This window comes from Schistocerca serialis, chromosome 5, assembly GCF_023864345.2.
Source record: "Schistocerca serialis cubense isolate TAMUIC-IGC-003099 chromosome 5, iqSchSeri2.2, whole genome shotgun sequence".
Classification (NCBI taxonomy): Eukaryota; Metazoa; Arthropoda; class Insecta; order Orthoptera; family Acrididae; genus Schistocerca; species Schistocerca serialis.
In genome coordinates this window covers 135171717-135187976 of record NC_064642.1, presented here as the reverse complement: position 1 = coordinate 135187976, position 16260 = coordinate 135171717, and the positions used below count along the sequence as shown (strand labels likewise).

The 16260-nt window shown below is 43.5% G+C and overlaps 1 protein-coding gene across 1 annotated transcript in view; it reads left to right on the top strand.

Moving 5' to 3' along the window:
• LOC126481552 (cholinesterase 1-like) overlaps positions 1-16260 on the top strand; it is a 173095-nt gene that overhangs the window by 61377 nt on the left and 95458 nt on the right. Inside the window, exon 5 of the mRNA XM_050105390.1 lies at positions 11461-11646. Within this exon, the coding sequence (XP_049961347.1) occupies positions 11461-11646 (186 nt within the window). The remainder of the gene's footprint in view (positions 1-11460; positions 11647-16260) is intronic.

Here is a 16260-nt window from a genome sequence, read left to right as displayed (position 1 = left end):
AGGCATCAATTGCAAGGAGCCAATAAGTACCTAAAAAGGGTCCCGCAAAGTCAGCATGAATGCGCTCCCAGGGCTTCTCAGGTGAAGGCCACGGTGACAAAGATGACTTCGGGGCAGCGGCCTGTGATGCACAAGGGCCGCAGGCAGCGACCATGTGTGCTATTTCAGAGTCGATGCCAGGCCAGTACACATGACGGCGCGCCAGATTTTTTGTGCGAGACACACCCCAGTGCCCTTGGTGAAGGAGGCGCAAGACCGAAGCACGCAAAGACGCAGGTACCACAACACGCGGTGAAGCATTGTCAGTGGAAAGGAGGATAACACCATTTGGCTTAGCAACGACGACGACAGGCGAGGACCACTCACTGGAAGTGACAGGTAGCAAGACCCCTGAAGTAGTGAGACGATCCAGCTCCCATTTTACCCGATCACAAAGGGCCACAGGAATGGGCTGAGCCCGAAAAAACTTAGGCCGAGCAGTGGGTTTGAGCGTGATATGAGCTTCAAAGTCGTTTGCACGGCCTAACCCAGGAGAAAAAAGGGACGAAAATGTCGTCGACAAGGAAGCCAATTGAGTATAAGGAATAGCATCAGAGACGATATTGTCAGAGTCATCTATGGAGAACCCAAAAACATGAAAGGCATCAAAACCAAAAAGATTTTCTGCGTTACTCTGGTCGACCACAAATATGGGAACAGTGCGAACGGCGGATTTGTAAGATACGTCAGCATTAAATTGTCCCAAGAGAGAAATCTTCTGTTTATTGTACATCTGTAATTGCCGAGTGACAAGTGACAGGAGTGGAGAATCCAACTAAAGATACACCTGAGAATTAATTATAGTGGCAGCAGAACCGGTATCCACCTGCATGCGAACATTTCGACCAACGATTTAGACATTGAGGAATAACTTCCCTGAAAGGGAAGAAGTGCAATTGACAGACAACACAGAAGCAGAATCAGCGTCATGTTCATGAACATCAGGTATGTGGTCGGATTTGCAAACGGATGACACATGACCCTTCTTATTGCATTTGTGACACACGGCCCAACGTTGGGGACAATCCTCGCGTGAATGTTTCGTAAAACACCGCGGACATGAAGGAAGTTGCCAGGGGTTTTGCTGCAGTTCCTTAGCGGGTTGTTTATGGTTAGGCCAAGGCTGCACGTGGGAGCACACTGCGGCTACATCGGCCGGCGGGGACGCGCCGCACACGTCATCAACAGCGCACAGAGGTTGTATTTCCCCGACATCACCCCACGCCTCTATTTGCGCCCCAGCAGCGTGAGAAATTTCAAAAGACTGCACAATGGAGGGAACTTCATCTAGAGTTGGATTTGCCAACTGAAGGGCACGTTGCCAAACTTCCTTGTCCGGCGCCGACCGGATAATAGCATCCCGTACCATGGAATCGGCATAGGATTCTTTGTGAACGTCAGTAACAAATTGACACTTTCGAATGAGGCCGTGAAGTTCAGCAGCCCAAGTGCGATGGGATTGATGCGGCTGTTTTTGACAACAAGAAAAGGCAACACGAGAGGCTACCACATGCATTTGCTTTTGGAAAAAGACAGACAGGAGTGAGCACATTTCAGCAAAGGACAAAGATGCAGGATCCTTCAAAGGAGCCAATTGTGACAACAACCGATACATTTGAAATGAAATCCAGGAAAGGAACAGAGACTTACATGGTTGTTCGTCCGTGACATGAAATGCCAAGAAGTGCTATTGAAGACGTTTTTCGTAATCAGACCAGTCTTCCGCCGTCTTGTCGTAAGGAGGAAAAGGAGGTATAGCCAACGACGAGAAACGCCCCGCATTTGACGCCACAACGAAATCGCGAATCGCCGCTGTTAGAAGCGTTTGCTGTTCAAGGAGACTTTGCAATAGTTGCTTGACAGTAGCCATGGAAACCTGTGGGTCAACGGTGAAAAGGAAAATTCCACTACCTCATCACCAATTGTTATAATGTGAAGTTTAACACATATATTTCAGAATGACACAATACATATGAGTCACAGAGTAAGTTGACAAGCAAGACATGTGCACATGTTAACATTCGAATGAGCACTGAGTCCCAGTCTAGCGGCCGCTGCTCGGCTGGCCGCTTAGGTGGCCCAGCTGCTGCATGGCTGGCAGACAGCGCTGCACGTAGAGGACGCGCGTAATTGTGCGGCGGCGCTTTGAATGATTGGCGAGTCTAAACAGCTGGCTAATATGCAGAAGTCTGGCATGGCCTCATCAGAAGATGCTTGTGATTACAAGCATGATCTGGGCAGTGTTGCCACAGTGGTTGATGTGGGCTGGTGTGTTGGCCAGCCTTGATGTAGGTTTAGGCTGTTTTCCACATCCCACTAGGTGAATATGAGGCTGAATCCACATCCTACCTCAGATATGTGCTGTGCAAACATTTAGAAAAAGTTCTCACAATTCCACATGGAACTTACTTTAGACACAGACAGATGGAGTACATTGATTCTTACACTGGCATTTCAACAGGAGAAGCAATCAGACAATCCCTACGCAACAGTGCATCTGGACCACAGTGACTGACTGGTATGGTAAGCAATAGCTTTACAGGAGTGTGTGGCAGGTCCTGTCTAAGATTTACTTGCACATTAGCAGTATGGTCAGCCTCTGTACTTTCTCAACCTGTGACTTACCTGCTCTTACCTGCAGTACATACAGTCATGCATTATTTGCTACCCTGTGAATTCTCTCTCTGTACAAAGGCATAAAACTAACATGTGGGAATAAAGGTTTGCCACTACTAAAGAAAATACTAAAGTTCTGGTAAAAATCAAGTACTTGGTGGCTATAATTAAACTTGCCCTATTTAACTAATTCCACACAAGTACTGAACTTGGTAGCATTAATGTCCAGAGCATGGGGTGCATGATTTCCATGCATCACAGTGCCATCATCCAGCTCCAACTATGGCCACTAGGTGCTGTGATCAGTCATCGTAATTCATAGTCTCACAAACCTGACCAGTTGCAGTGAACTTGTTGATATGTCAACATGACCTTGAACAAAAGGAGCAGGGCATTATTGGTGAAATTCTATTATCAAAACAACAGTAATGTTGTAGCTGCACTTTGAGAATAATGCCAGTGGAAAGGATTACAGAAGGGTCCTCTTTCTCCACCTGCTGTGTGGAGCATGATGAAGTAGTTCAGATCAACTCGAGAGCTGGGTGTTGCTCTGGGGAAGAGGCTGACAACTAGTTGAACCACAGGTGGTTGATGAAATCGCTGTTGCACACAACACCGCATGCAATTCCTGATTATCAGGCTGTGTGCGTGCTGTTTTTATGACAGTTGAACATCCCGTGGTCCACTATAAGGAAGGTGATATCAACCATTCTCAAGTGGTATCTGTACAAGATCCATATCATACAGCAGCTTGCACCACAGGACACACAACGACATGTTGACTTCACTCTCCAATTTCTCACAAGGATTGAAGTTGATGAGGGCTGGCCCTGGACCATCCTGTGGACAGATGACACTCATTGTTCTCTGACAGGCAAGGTGAACACACAGAATTGCCAAGTGTGAGGATCTTCACCTCCAGTCACTGGGCATGAAGCTCCTCTGTTTGGTGAATGTGTCACCATATGATGTGGCTTCATGGCTATGTTCATCATTTGCTCATTCTTTTTTGAACAGGTTGGCACTCAAGGACAAAAGATGCACAGTGTGACTGGCCAGCATTAGTGTGACGTGCTTCACCAGCATGTCATACCTGCCCTACAGGAGACAGATTCATTGAACTCAACAGTTTTCATGCGAGATGGGGTCCCACCGCGTATCACTTGTGATGCTTGGCCAGCATAATCACTTGATCTCACTCCCTGTGATTTCTGGTTGTGGGGCTACCTGAATGACAGGGTTTACCGGGGGAACATTGACGTGTGTGCTGATCTGAAGTGCAGCATATCAAGAGAGATAGTGAGCATACGTATGGACATGTTTCATTCTGCTGAGCAGAATGAAATCCTGTGCTTTCGGATTCTTTTGGAGACTGAGGGGTGCCATATTGAGCTGCATTTGTAGCAGTAATGGTACTGGTATGTAATGATATGATTGAAGTTGATGAGGGCTGGCCCTGGACCATCCTGTGTTTCAATTGGATTGATTCTGCATTATTTCTCTTTCCCATGTCCTTGACATTAAGGCAACCAAGTTTTCTCCCCGTACCGTAATTGTTTTCTGTGTTGTAACATGTTAAATAGGGAAAATTCAATTATAACAATGTGATATATTCTTGAGGAATGTTGGTCTCTACAAAATCTTCTTGCAAAGTTTTCCAAACACCACCGCTTCCATACTGTGTGACTCAGAATCAACTATGATGGTGGACATGTGGTTATGCCCCTCCCTGTGATGCTTTGCCACTGGTGCAACCTCCCATCTGATTCAGATTTGTAATGAATCTTGACACAGCTTGGTCAATCCCAATTACACGGTCATGAGAATAATGATCTTTTTGCCATACAGGTCTTCCCTACACAATTCCAGGACCTTTCCCAAAAGAACAACACAGAACTACACAGTTCCACCCCACTGAAGTCCCACAATTCAAATTAGTAGTGATTGTAACCAACAGGTTATCATCAACTGCTGCTTGACCACAGAAGAGAAGTACACCATCAGCAGCAGGCACAGCAGCTGCATTGCCATGTGTGATAGCATCCATGTTATTGTGCAGAATAAGCTTTGTGAAGTGAACTACATTTGTCTATGATGGTCATTGTCACAATCCAAATCAAACGTTAATTCAAAGTTATAAAACTGCACAGCCTAGGACAAGTTACTTCACACACTCTTGATTCTGCAAAGCTCATTTATAAGATTTGAACTAGTGACATGATGCCCATCCTTCCCTTTAGCTGCCAGAGCTCCAAGTCCTAACAATGGCATTCCTTCCGCCCTTCCATCTCTCTGTACTGTTGTGACATGAGCCACCATATTTACTGTGAAACTGAATGCTTAACTCATTCTTACTGACTTCCTAGCCCTCAAACTGCAGAATTATAATTATAATTTTTACCAATAGAAATATTTTGTCTTTGCTAGAGCACACTGGTAGGAGCAGTCCACCTTTCCTATTGTGAAAGGGCATCCATTTGCAGATATTGCATTTTTTTTACCCAGCTCTTCTGTGGTTGTGTTACTCTATCTCCTTGATTGTGCAAGTCACTGCGCCCCAGTGCTGACACTCAACTCGGTTCCCTCCAAAATTGTTCGGCACTGCCACCCATGCAGTCCATACTATCTCACGTCATGCCTTACATCAAACTGATATCTGATTTTCCTCTCTTCATTAAAATCGGTATACCTTCTGTTTCATTCCTAATACAGCTACCTCATCTGCATCTCCAATAAGTGGCTGCTGTTATTTACATATGTTACAGAGTACTAAGATAGAGCATGATCATTTGTGCTCACCACAATATCACATCTCAATCAGCTGATGTCACTACACAGAGATACTTGAATTTTTTTGGTTCATAAAAGGTTGTGAAAGCTTAGTATTTCACGACCTACTACTGCTGTTGTATATGCTCTTCTGTGGAAGAAAAAATATGAACCCAGAAAGCATATGTGTCTGTAGTAATGGTTAAAACAAAAGTTCCTATTTTGCTATTATCCTATAGAGTTGTTGTCAAAAGGCATGTGCTTCCCACTGTAGTCTGTCCAACAAGATACAGCCACAGGGCCTCTCTATTGCAGTCAGGCATGCTGAACTTTGTGCCATGTAGGTGGACCTTGAGAAATATCTCACATTAAAATATCAGTATAATATGAAGTCTCTGTAAAGAATGTATTTCACGTGCATAAATTATCATTAATGATTTCTCCAGCCACCTGAGAAAATTAAAACACTATTTAGTCTATTAGCATATTTTAATTTGGTATAACATTTTATTTTCTGTGTTTAAGTCACCATTTCTATTCCCTTCATTAGTTTTACTGTAATATGGCATCACCATTTTGCTTTCAAGGTGTATCTGCCAACCTTCTGTATCATCCAGTTAACATTCAAACTGACATCACACACAGCAGAAATTGCATTACCCTTCAACATTCTTGTTTAGGTGTTGAAAGCTCCTTCTATTTATTTATAGGTTTTCAATTATTTTTGTGAAATTGGTGAAAAGAGTAATCATTAATATTCTTGATTCTATCTGAGCTACAGCAATTTTGGTTTATGCTGATCTTTAGTTGTTCCAAATGTATTTTGGTTATTCTTTAGGCCGTCTTTTGGAAACAGTTACCTTTTAATTATAGAGTTACCAAAAGCATTCAGCTCATTCTGAATGGTCAACCAGTTGATCTTGGCAGCTTTTCATGGAAGAACTTTTTGAAAAAAGATGCATAAACATTCAGTCAGATCTCAATAAAACTTCTAAGTGCTGCAAAGATTGGCAACTTGCTTTAAATGTTCAGAAATGTAAAATCGCACACTTCACAAAACAAAAAAATGTAGTATCCAATGACTATAACATCGATGAGTCACCGTTGGAATTGGCCAAGCACAGAAATACCTGGGGGTAACACTTTGTAGAGGTATGAAATGGAATGATCATGAAAACTCAGTTGTAGATAAAGCAGATGCTAGACTTCAGTTTATTGGTAGAATACTGGGGGAGAGCAGTCAGTCTACAAAGGAGATTACTTACAAATCACTTGTGAGACCAGTTATAGAATATTGCTCAAGTGTGTGGGACCTGTGCCAAACAGGGCTAACAGGGGGTAATTAATGTATACAGAGAAGGGCAGCATAAATAGTCCCAGGTTTGTTTGATCCATTGGAGGGTATCATACAGATACTGAAGAAATTGAATGGGAAGGTAGATGTAAAATATCTCAAGAAAGTCTATTTACAAAGTTTCAAGAACCAGCTTTAAATGTTGGCTAAGAGAATATCACACTCTTCTATGTATTGTTCATATAGGGATCGTGAGGATAAGATTAGAATAATTACTGCACACACAAAGGCATTCAAACAATCATTATTCCCATGCTCCTTACATGGATAGAATGGGAAGAAATGTTAACAACTGGTATAATGGGATGTGCCCTCTGCCTTGCACCTCACAGTATATTTTGTAACTGCGACCAGAACGGTCGCAGGTTGATGTGACGGAAAGAGCGGCGAGATCCACCAAGCAGCCCACGAACAACAACAAAAACAGGAGAGGTTGGACATGACCAACAAAGAACCTCATGAACAACAACAAGATCAAAACAACAGAGTCACAAGAAAACCTAACTAGACAACCACGTCCACTCATACACAGAACTAGAAAGTAAATACGCGCTGTCTAACATGAGGTGATATGTCCAGAGATGCACGCAAGGTTAGACTGGCCTGATGAGCAAGAGGCAGGCGCTTAAATACACGATCGGGGGCGCCGCTATTGGCTGCTGGGACCATGTTTTCCACAGTGGTGCCCTCACACTAAATGTGGGCCAGGAGGCAGGCGCCACCACGGCTTACAGTGTGATGGTGCAGAGACCTATAGGGGTCTTTGTTCTCCATGCTGTCTGGCGCAGATTCAAATTCCACAGTGCGTGGTACCAGATCAGTCCCCCCAGAAACTTGCGCGTAGGAGTGGAAATGCCCTGGATGGTGCCGAGGTGGGTGGCAGTGAGAAGGAGAGCCGAGCTCATCAACTGCCGTTGGTGGGGAGGAAGGGATGCCTGAGGTATCCATGACGGCCAACCCAGCGTCCAGGGCGGTGGAGGGGGCTGCCGATCCATCTGGAGGTGGGGAGGGCCTGCGGCAGGCCTGTGGGGGAGACAGCAACTGGGGGCAGGGGCGGTGAGTCAAGGAGGACCACGTCCATACCAGAAGGAGATAGGGGAGGAGGCGTCGCTGCGAGTCCCGTGAGGGCACACGGGTGGAGCTGATTATGATGGCGGTGCTCCAACCCTTTTGACATCTGCACCAATGTCACATGCCGCCCATGGGCCATGACGACCATGGCGGGCGTCCAACCCTTCTTGCACCTGTACCCACGGGCTCACACTGACGTGCTGTGGCATAACGCTGCGAGGGCCAGGAGTGGCGGTGGGAGGGGGATGGTATCAGCAAATGGAGCAGGGTCTGCAGCTGTCGCCCATGAAGGAGCTCTGCCGGACTGTGTCCGTCAAGTGCGATAGGTGCTCAAGAACAGGGTGAGGGCCGACGTGGTTGGAGATGTGTCGACCGCCTTTGTCAACTGTTGTTTATAAGTGCGGACAAGCCTCTCCGCCATGCCATTGGATGAAGGGTGTAAAGGGGGGCTATGGATATGTTTGATACCATTGGCCTGACAGAAGTCGTGGAAGGAGAACGCCATGAATTGGGGGACATTATTGGAGACCAACGTGTGTGGCAGGCCCTCAATGGCAAGAACCTGGGCCAGGGCCGTGAGTGTAGCCTCCGTGGTGGGGGATGCCATGCGAACATTGTATGGGCATTTGGAGTAGGCATCAATGATAAGTAACAACATGGACCCCAAAAACGGGCCCACAGAATCGATATGGATGTGATTCCAAGGCTGGCGAAGCACAGGCTGGGATGCAAACGACTGAGAGGGGCTTTCCTGGTGGCATGCAAGGACCAGGCAGTCAATATCACCATCAATGCCGGTCCAATACACATGCTGAAAAGCCAAAACTTTCATATGGGAAATGCATCCAGGCCAAAAATATTCGAAGCTGACAGTTGGTTGATGACAAGGAGGGTAAGGATTCAGGGAACACACTTGTACGTCACCTGGATGATGAACTGTCCAGGAAGGGGAATGGAGCCATCTCCGTAGGTGACCAAATGGCGAGAGGGAGGTGACAACTCAGGAGAGCCTAGCCGGGTATATGTCACCATGTTAATCAGGGATACAGTGGCCCCAGTATTGACCTAAAAACTGACATCCTCAGTGAAAAGGCGGAGCATGAGGAAAAGATTCTGCGCCGGTGGGTCATCCTGTGGGATGACCGATTGCAGAGCATGAATGGTATCTTGGGGCCCAGGAGGGGCAGGACTGGAGCGAGTCGAGCGATTACAACAAACTGATTGGATGTGGCCCTTCTTGTCACACAGCATGCACGTTTTTCAGTGGTGGGGACAATCAGCTCGAGAATGTGCAGTAAAGCACTATGGGCAAGACGGAAGTGGGCCGTACGACCGGTGACAAGGGGCAACTGGAGTCGCCGATGCCATAGAGATGTCGGACAAAGAGGAATCACGATGGTGTTGGCCTCTGTTGGCTGGGCCATGTTGACGTCGTGAGGTCGGAACCCGCTGAGATGCATCGATCACCGCCACATGCGGCTGCACCATGAGTTACTTGTTAGCTGCCTGAGCAATTTCAAATGAGTGGGCAATGCGGAGGATCTCTTCCAAGGGGGAGTTATCGAGTTTCAATGCCACAGTATGGACTTCAGGATCAGGAGCCGGCTGAACCACCACATCCCGGATCAGGGAGTCCACATACGAAGCCTTACACTGCTGATTGGTGCATGTAAAATCTCATTGATGGCTGAGACCCTGTAAGTCCATGACCTAGGAACGATAAGATTGACCAGGCTGTTTATGGTACTGGTGGAACTCCAGCCGAGAGGTGACCACATGGTAGCATTGGGAATAATAGTTTGTCAGGCCCACTTCCGTCTTGCCCATAGTGCTTTACCGCACACTCTCGAGCTGATTGTCCCCACCACTGAAAAACGTGCGTGCTGTGTGACAAGAAGGGCCACATCCAATCAGTTTGTTGTAATCACTCGACTCGCTCCAGTCCTGCCCCTCCTGGGCCCCAAGATACCATTCTGCTCCTGGAAAGAGAGAGCCACAGGATCGGACAACAGTGCCAACTTGCGGAGAAGAAAGAACATGTCTGGGGAGGCCCAAGACAAAAGCAATGACTGCTGAAAGGAGTCGTCTGTGACATGAAAAGCCATGAAATGTTGTTTCAGCCAATGTAAGTATGGTTCCCAGTCTTCTTTAGCATCATTAAATGGTGGGAATGACGTCGGACGTGGGAATGCATTGGACACCCGAGGACTCGGAAGCTGTTGTGGAAATGCATCCCGGGCATTGACTTTGCCCATTAGCAGTCGCAGTGACTGCTGTAAGATGTCTATCTGGAGCTGCTGCTGCTGCATGAGCTGTTGCTGTTGCTCCAGCAGACAGACCAACCTTGCCTCCATGCCAACAATGACCACCGTTTACCTCGTCGCCAAAATGTTGTAACTGCGATTGGAACGGTCGTGGGGTTTACGTGCCGGAAAGCGCAGTGGGACCCGTGGAGTGGCCCGATAACAACAACACAAATGGGAGAGGACAGACACAACCAATGAAGGACTTCACGAACAACAACAAGATCAAAACAACAGAGTCACAAGAAAACCTAACTAGACAACCAACTCCACTCGTACACAGAACAAGAAAGTAAATACACTGTCTAAGGCGAGGCAATATGTCCAGAGAAGCACGTAAGGTTAGACTGACTTGCTGAGTGAGAGGCAGGCACTTAAATACATGATCGGGGGCACTGCTATTGGCTGCTGGGACCACGTGTTCCACAGTGGCGCCCTCACACTAAATGTGGGCCAGGAGGCACGTGCTGCCATGGCTTATGGCGTGATGGTGCAGAGACCTCTAGGGGTCTTTGACCTCCATGCCATCTGGTGCAGGTTCAAATTCCGTGGCGCGTGGTACCAGAGCATAGATGCAGATGTAGAGTAGATGTAGGAAGATACTTCTGGATTGATACAATCATAAGCTGGACATGACACATATCATGTGATAAAATGAAGTGTACTCCTCAACCAATGTGTGAAGAAGTCCCATATTTAGACATTTGACAGAAGGCAAAATCCATGACGGATCATATCAACCAAGCAGTGATATTCTCTCAGTGCTACTGTAGGAAACACCCCCTCCCTCTGTGTCAACATTGCACTGTCTCCTGTCCCACCTCTCAATAAACAAATCTTGGCTGTAACATCTTGATATAATTATCCTTAATACCTATTTAATGCATTCCTTAACCAATTATAAATAGAAATATACCTTCAATTTCAGGTATGTACACCACTTGTGGGTATTCAGACATGCCTTACAATTAAATCCTACTGATAGGTTAAAACTGTGTGCCAGACATGGACTTAAACCCAGAAGTGGAGCTGTAGGGATGCATTGAGAACTGTTTCTGCGTAGCTTAGCCATTGAGAGCGTTTCCCAAATGAGACAAGGTTCTAGTTTTGAGTCTCAGTCTGGCATGCAGATTTAATCTCCCAGGAAGATTCAAAACAGATTCATTCTGGATGCCATACTGAATTACTTTCTATCAATCTGCTGTTTCTTTTTATTGCAGAAGAAATTATTACTTAAGGAATTATTGGAAGACAGCTTCTTTCACTGATTGGAAAATATGAGATAATGAGACATACCTCTAATTTCAGGTTACCTAAGCACACAGGACAGTATAATTCCAGGAAACAGAGGTTTTAAAGACCAGGTTTTGGCTCTACAATGGGTGAAGGAGAATATAGCTGCCTTTGGTGGCAATCCTGAACGAGTCACAATATTTGGAGAAAGTGCAGGAAGCACATCGATTACATATCATCTCATGTCTCCCAAATCATCTGGTAATTGATTTCACTTATAATAATATACTATACTTGTGTCAGAGTGTTTTGAAGGAGTTGTTCATGCAGATGTTGCTGTAGCCTGGTAATGATTTAGTGGTACAGCTTTAGTGGTATACTTTCTATAATTCAAATAATTATAGGAAACACTGACTAATAAACAATGTAGTGCAAATCCCCACATATTATACAAATAATAATTTAACCTAAGAAGATAGAACATATAAACTGAAATGTATGGAAATCATTTACTACTCTCATTGCTATCCACATAAATCTCTGGATCTAGAGTTCTCAGTGGCCATTTTCCTGCACCATTGATTGTAGCCCTTGCAAGGTCTTTGCTGTGCTGAGATGATCCAGTTACAGCAAGATGTGATCTCGGGTACAGGTCATGATATGTGAATATCTCCATCATTATAACATTCATTTGTTGATTCAATATCAAAGTACCCATCCTTACACACACACACACACACACACACACACACACACACACACACACATTGCAAAGTTGCTTGCCTTGGTGGAGTGAATTGTACTGGTGCTGCATCTTGCCTCAACAGTTTGAATATGCAGTCATCAGGCTGCATAGTGGCTTTAAAGTTGGTAATATGATCCCCTGCCTCCCATTCTAAGAGTTAAGACATAAAAACTCGTGTAAATCCTGACCACAGTTGATTAAGTATCTCTGTAACAAAAAAGTGCACAGTTTTACGAACATTAAATTTAAGATCAAAATTATATACTGTTATCTGTGTATTCAGTATTTCAGATAGTTTATAATGCCCTTGTTAGAAAAAAATACAATTTCAGCCAGAATATACTTCATAGCTAAACAAATCATAATATCAACCATATTAAGCAGCTGATTCACTGCTAACGAGTGACCTTTATAATAAAATTTACATAAATGGTTTGCAAAAGTGATTAGTCAGACAAGAAGGTCAGAAAGGCTAGGAGAATTACTACATTCATATGAAAAATGACCCTAAAATTAATGGGTTGACAATGAATGTATGAAATCCTATATTGCGCATTGTTCCCAAAGCTTTTTGTCTGTTTGACAGCACATGGTTTCTTTTCATCCTGGTGCTGAGTGACCTGCCCTCCTCTTGAAAATTTCCCTAAACTACCCTTTTTTTACCCTGGTAAAGCCAGCCATTCTGTATCATAATTCCATAGTTTTATCAAATAAATATTGACTGGTTTATTACAAGCTTGATTTTTTATTCTGTTTCTTTTAGGAATTTATTCAGATTAAACTGTTAATTACAATCCCCAAATCTGACTACTTGTCAACCCACAATTTCTCCTGCTTAACATAATAGACTCTACAAAGTGTCTCTAGTTCTTTCATAACACATTCTGCTGGGCAGAAACCTGATCTGCAATTTGAAATGAGAATTTGTCTCATTTTTTAAATTTCTAACAACGGATTGGAAAGTATGATTTGAATTGAGGTTCATTGACAGTATAAGTACATTTGGGTTTAATAATATCTTTGAAAAATGTGACTAATTTCTTCACTGTAATACAGCCACTGGCTTCTATTACTGGGCCCAGGAATACAAATCTCAATAACAAATTTATCACAACCAGAAATTGTCCAAATTTCCCTTTCAAACTTGGCAGCTATCTCCTGATATAGTTGCGATGATAGTGTGTACAGAACCCTAATGCTAATTCATGAAACGTATTTGTAGTTACAAATATGGGCAGCTACCAGCTGTAGAATGGAATGATAACAGCAAAAATTTTTGCTGGACTGGGACTCGAACCAGGATTTCTCACTTATCATGAGTGGAAGGAATATTACATCATACTTCTGAACAACAACAGCACTGCAATGCTAGTGCGCTGTAACTTTCTTTTTTGACATAAATCACATGGACCCATGGACCCATCTGGCCATACAGAATGTTCAGTATTTCTTCAGCTCTGAAGTTACACTTTTTTACCAAAAGTGTAGCTGAAATTGATAAGCTGAATGATTCTTCTGTGCCAGCATTGGAGAGTGAAATGTTTAGTTTCAAGTGTCTTGAATACATATACAGGGGAGTCAGAAACAGTCTAAAAAATTGTGTGTGGCAGGGAAGGTTGAGCTGAGAAATGACTGTTAAGAAAAAAATTCGATACATTGCACCATTTCTGTGTTATTCAACATTGAAGTTAAGCAATCAGGTCATCATGCTTGCATATTCAAGCAGCCTGTCAGGGACAATGTTGCCAAACATTTACTTCATTCAGTTTCCTGAAACTGAACAAACAACTTTTTTTTATGTAGCTTAAATTTAACAAGTGGTAACTCACAGAGAAGCATGTTTAATGTGAACATTAGTTAACCTGAATTTATTTTTGTGGATGCAAATAGTTTGATAAATTATAGAAGAAATGGCTGCTTTGTTATTCAGTATCGGGAGATATCTAGTATCCTGCTTGATGTCTTCTGGTAATGTACTGTAGAATTTTGTACTACAACGTGCAACTGCATTCTGTGCCCTGGACTGGGACACACAGAATATGTATGAGATTTATGTTTAATTCTACTACTGTGTTGAGAACTGTTGAGTTCTCCTAATTTCACTCTTGTTATTAACCACAAATGTTCTGAGTGAGTATAATTGCACATAATGATAGGCCTATATTGTTGACGTCAGTCTGTTGTAGAATTATGGAACATGTTTTACGCTCAAGAATTATGACTTGTAGGAGAAATGAAGTCACCTCTATAAAAACTGACATAGATTCTGCAAACAAGATAGCTTGCAAAACTTAGCTCACTCTGTCACTCCACGAGTATAGCTCTGCATACAATGGTGCTGAGGTTGATTCTGTATTCATTGACTTCAGGAAGACATTTCACACTGTTGTGCAGTGCTGTTTAGAGAGAAAAATATGAGCTTGCCAACAATCACACCAGATCTGCAACTGGGTTCAAGACTTCCTTGCAGAACTCAACACATCACTCTTAACAGAACAAAATTAACAGATGTAAAGGTTATTTCTGGAGTACCCCAAGTAAATATGATAGGACTGTTACTGTTTACAATGTATATAACTGATCCAGTAGAAAGTGTTGGGAGCTCTTTAAGGCTGTTTACAAATGATGTGGTTGTCTATAAGAAAGTAGCAATGCCAGAAGGCAGTATCAATTTGCAGATGATCTACAGAGGATTGATGAATGCTACAAGGTCTAGCAGTTGACCAGAAATGTAGATAAATGTAACATATTGTGTGCAGATAGGAAAAGAAATCCACTACTGTACAACTAAACTACCGATATTGGTGACAAATTGTTGGAAAGAGTATCTAGCATAAAATATCTTGGACTAAATATCCAGAGTGACCTTATGTGGAATGACCGCATAAAATGAATAGGACAGAAAGCAGATGCCAGACTTACTTTGATAGGAAGAATCTTAAGGAAATGTGACTCATTCACAAAAGAAGTGACTTACAAGACACTTTTTCAAGCGATTCTTGAGCATTGTTCATCAGTTTGGGACCCTTACCAGGTAGGACTGATAGAAGAGACAAAGAAGATCCAATGAAGAGCAGTGCATTTCGTCTTGGGATCATTTTGTCAGTGATATAACATTACAGAGATGCTCAACAAGCTCCAAGGGCAGAAGCTATAAGAGAAGCATTGTGCATCCTGGAGAGGTTTACTATTGAAATTTCAAGAAAGTACTTTTTGTGAAATGTAGGACTACACATTTCTTTCTCCCATATGTATCCCGTGAAATGACCATGCTGGGACAATTTGAGAAAGTAGAGCTAATACAGAGGCTTACTGATGATCAATTTCCTATTGCCAGGGAAGGCGGGTAAGTTAGTGGCACCAAAAGTACCTCCTGCCATACACCGTCAGGTGACTTGTGGAGTATTGATGCACACTGATGTCCAAAAATTAAGGCAACAAATGGAAATTTTGCAAGATTGCATTTATTTTGACACAAAACAGTATAAACAGGTGATAGCGTAGCAGAAATGGTATTAAGAATACAGAACATAAACAACTGCAACATGCATAATGCTAGACAAAAATGTTCTTAATTTTTTACAACTTAACTGATTTGTACACACATGCCAACAACTGCTTAAAGTGCTCAGTGTGGGGTGTGACCACCTCTGGCAGCAATACAGACCTGTGAAGGATGTCATCAATCTCTTGTTGAGGTAATAAGGGCCGTTCTTCCTGCAGAACTGCTCACAACTCTTGTGGAGTGGTTGGTGGATGCTGACATGATGCAACCTGTCTTCCTAGGCATCCCAGACATGCTGTATGGGATTCAAATCAGGAGAGTGATCAGTCCATGCCATGCATGCAGTATCTTCCATTTCCAAGAACATCAACAACCTGTGCTCTATGAGATTGAGCATTATCATCCATCAGTATGAAGTCTGGGAATCAGTGTCTTGCAACAACTGCACATGAGGTCCCAAGATATTGTCATGATACCTGACACCATTTAAACCTTGCAATTTCACCCATACAATTTCACAAGGAGCTGTTTGAGTGGTGAACGTAATCCTTGCCCACACCATTAAGGACCCTCCTCAATATCTGTCTTTTTCCACAATGTTTGGGTCCTGAAATCATCTTTCATC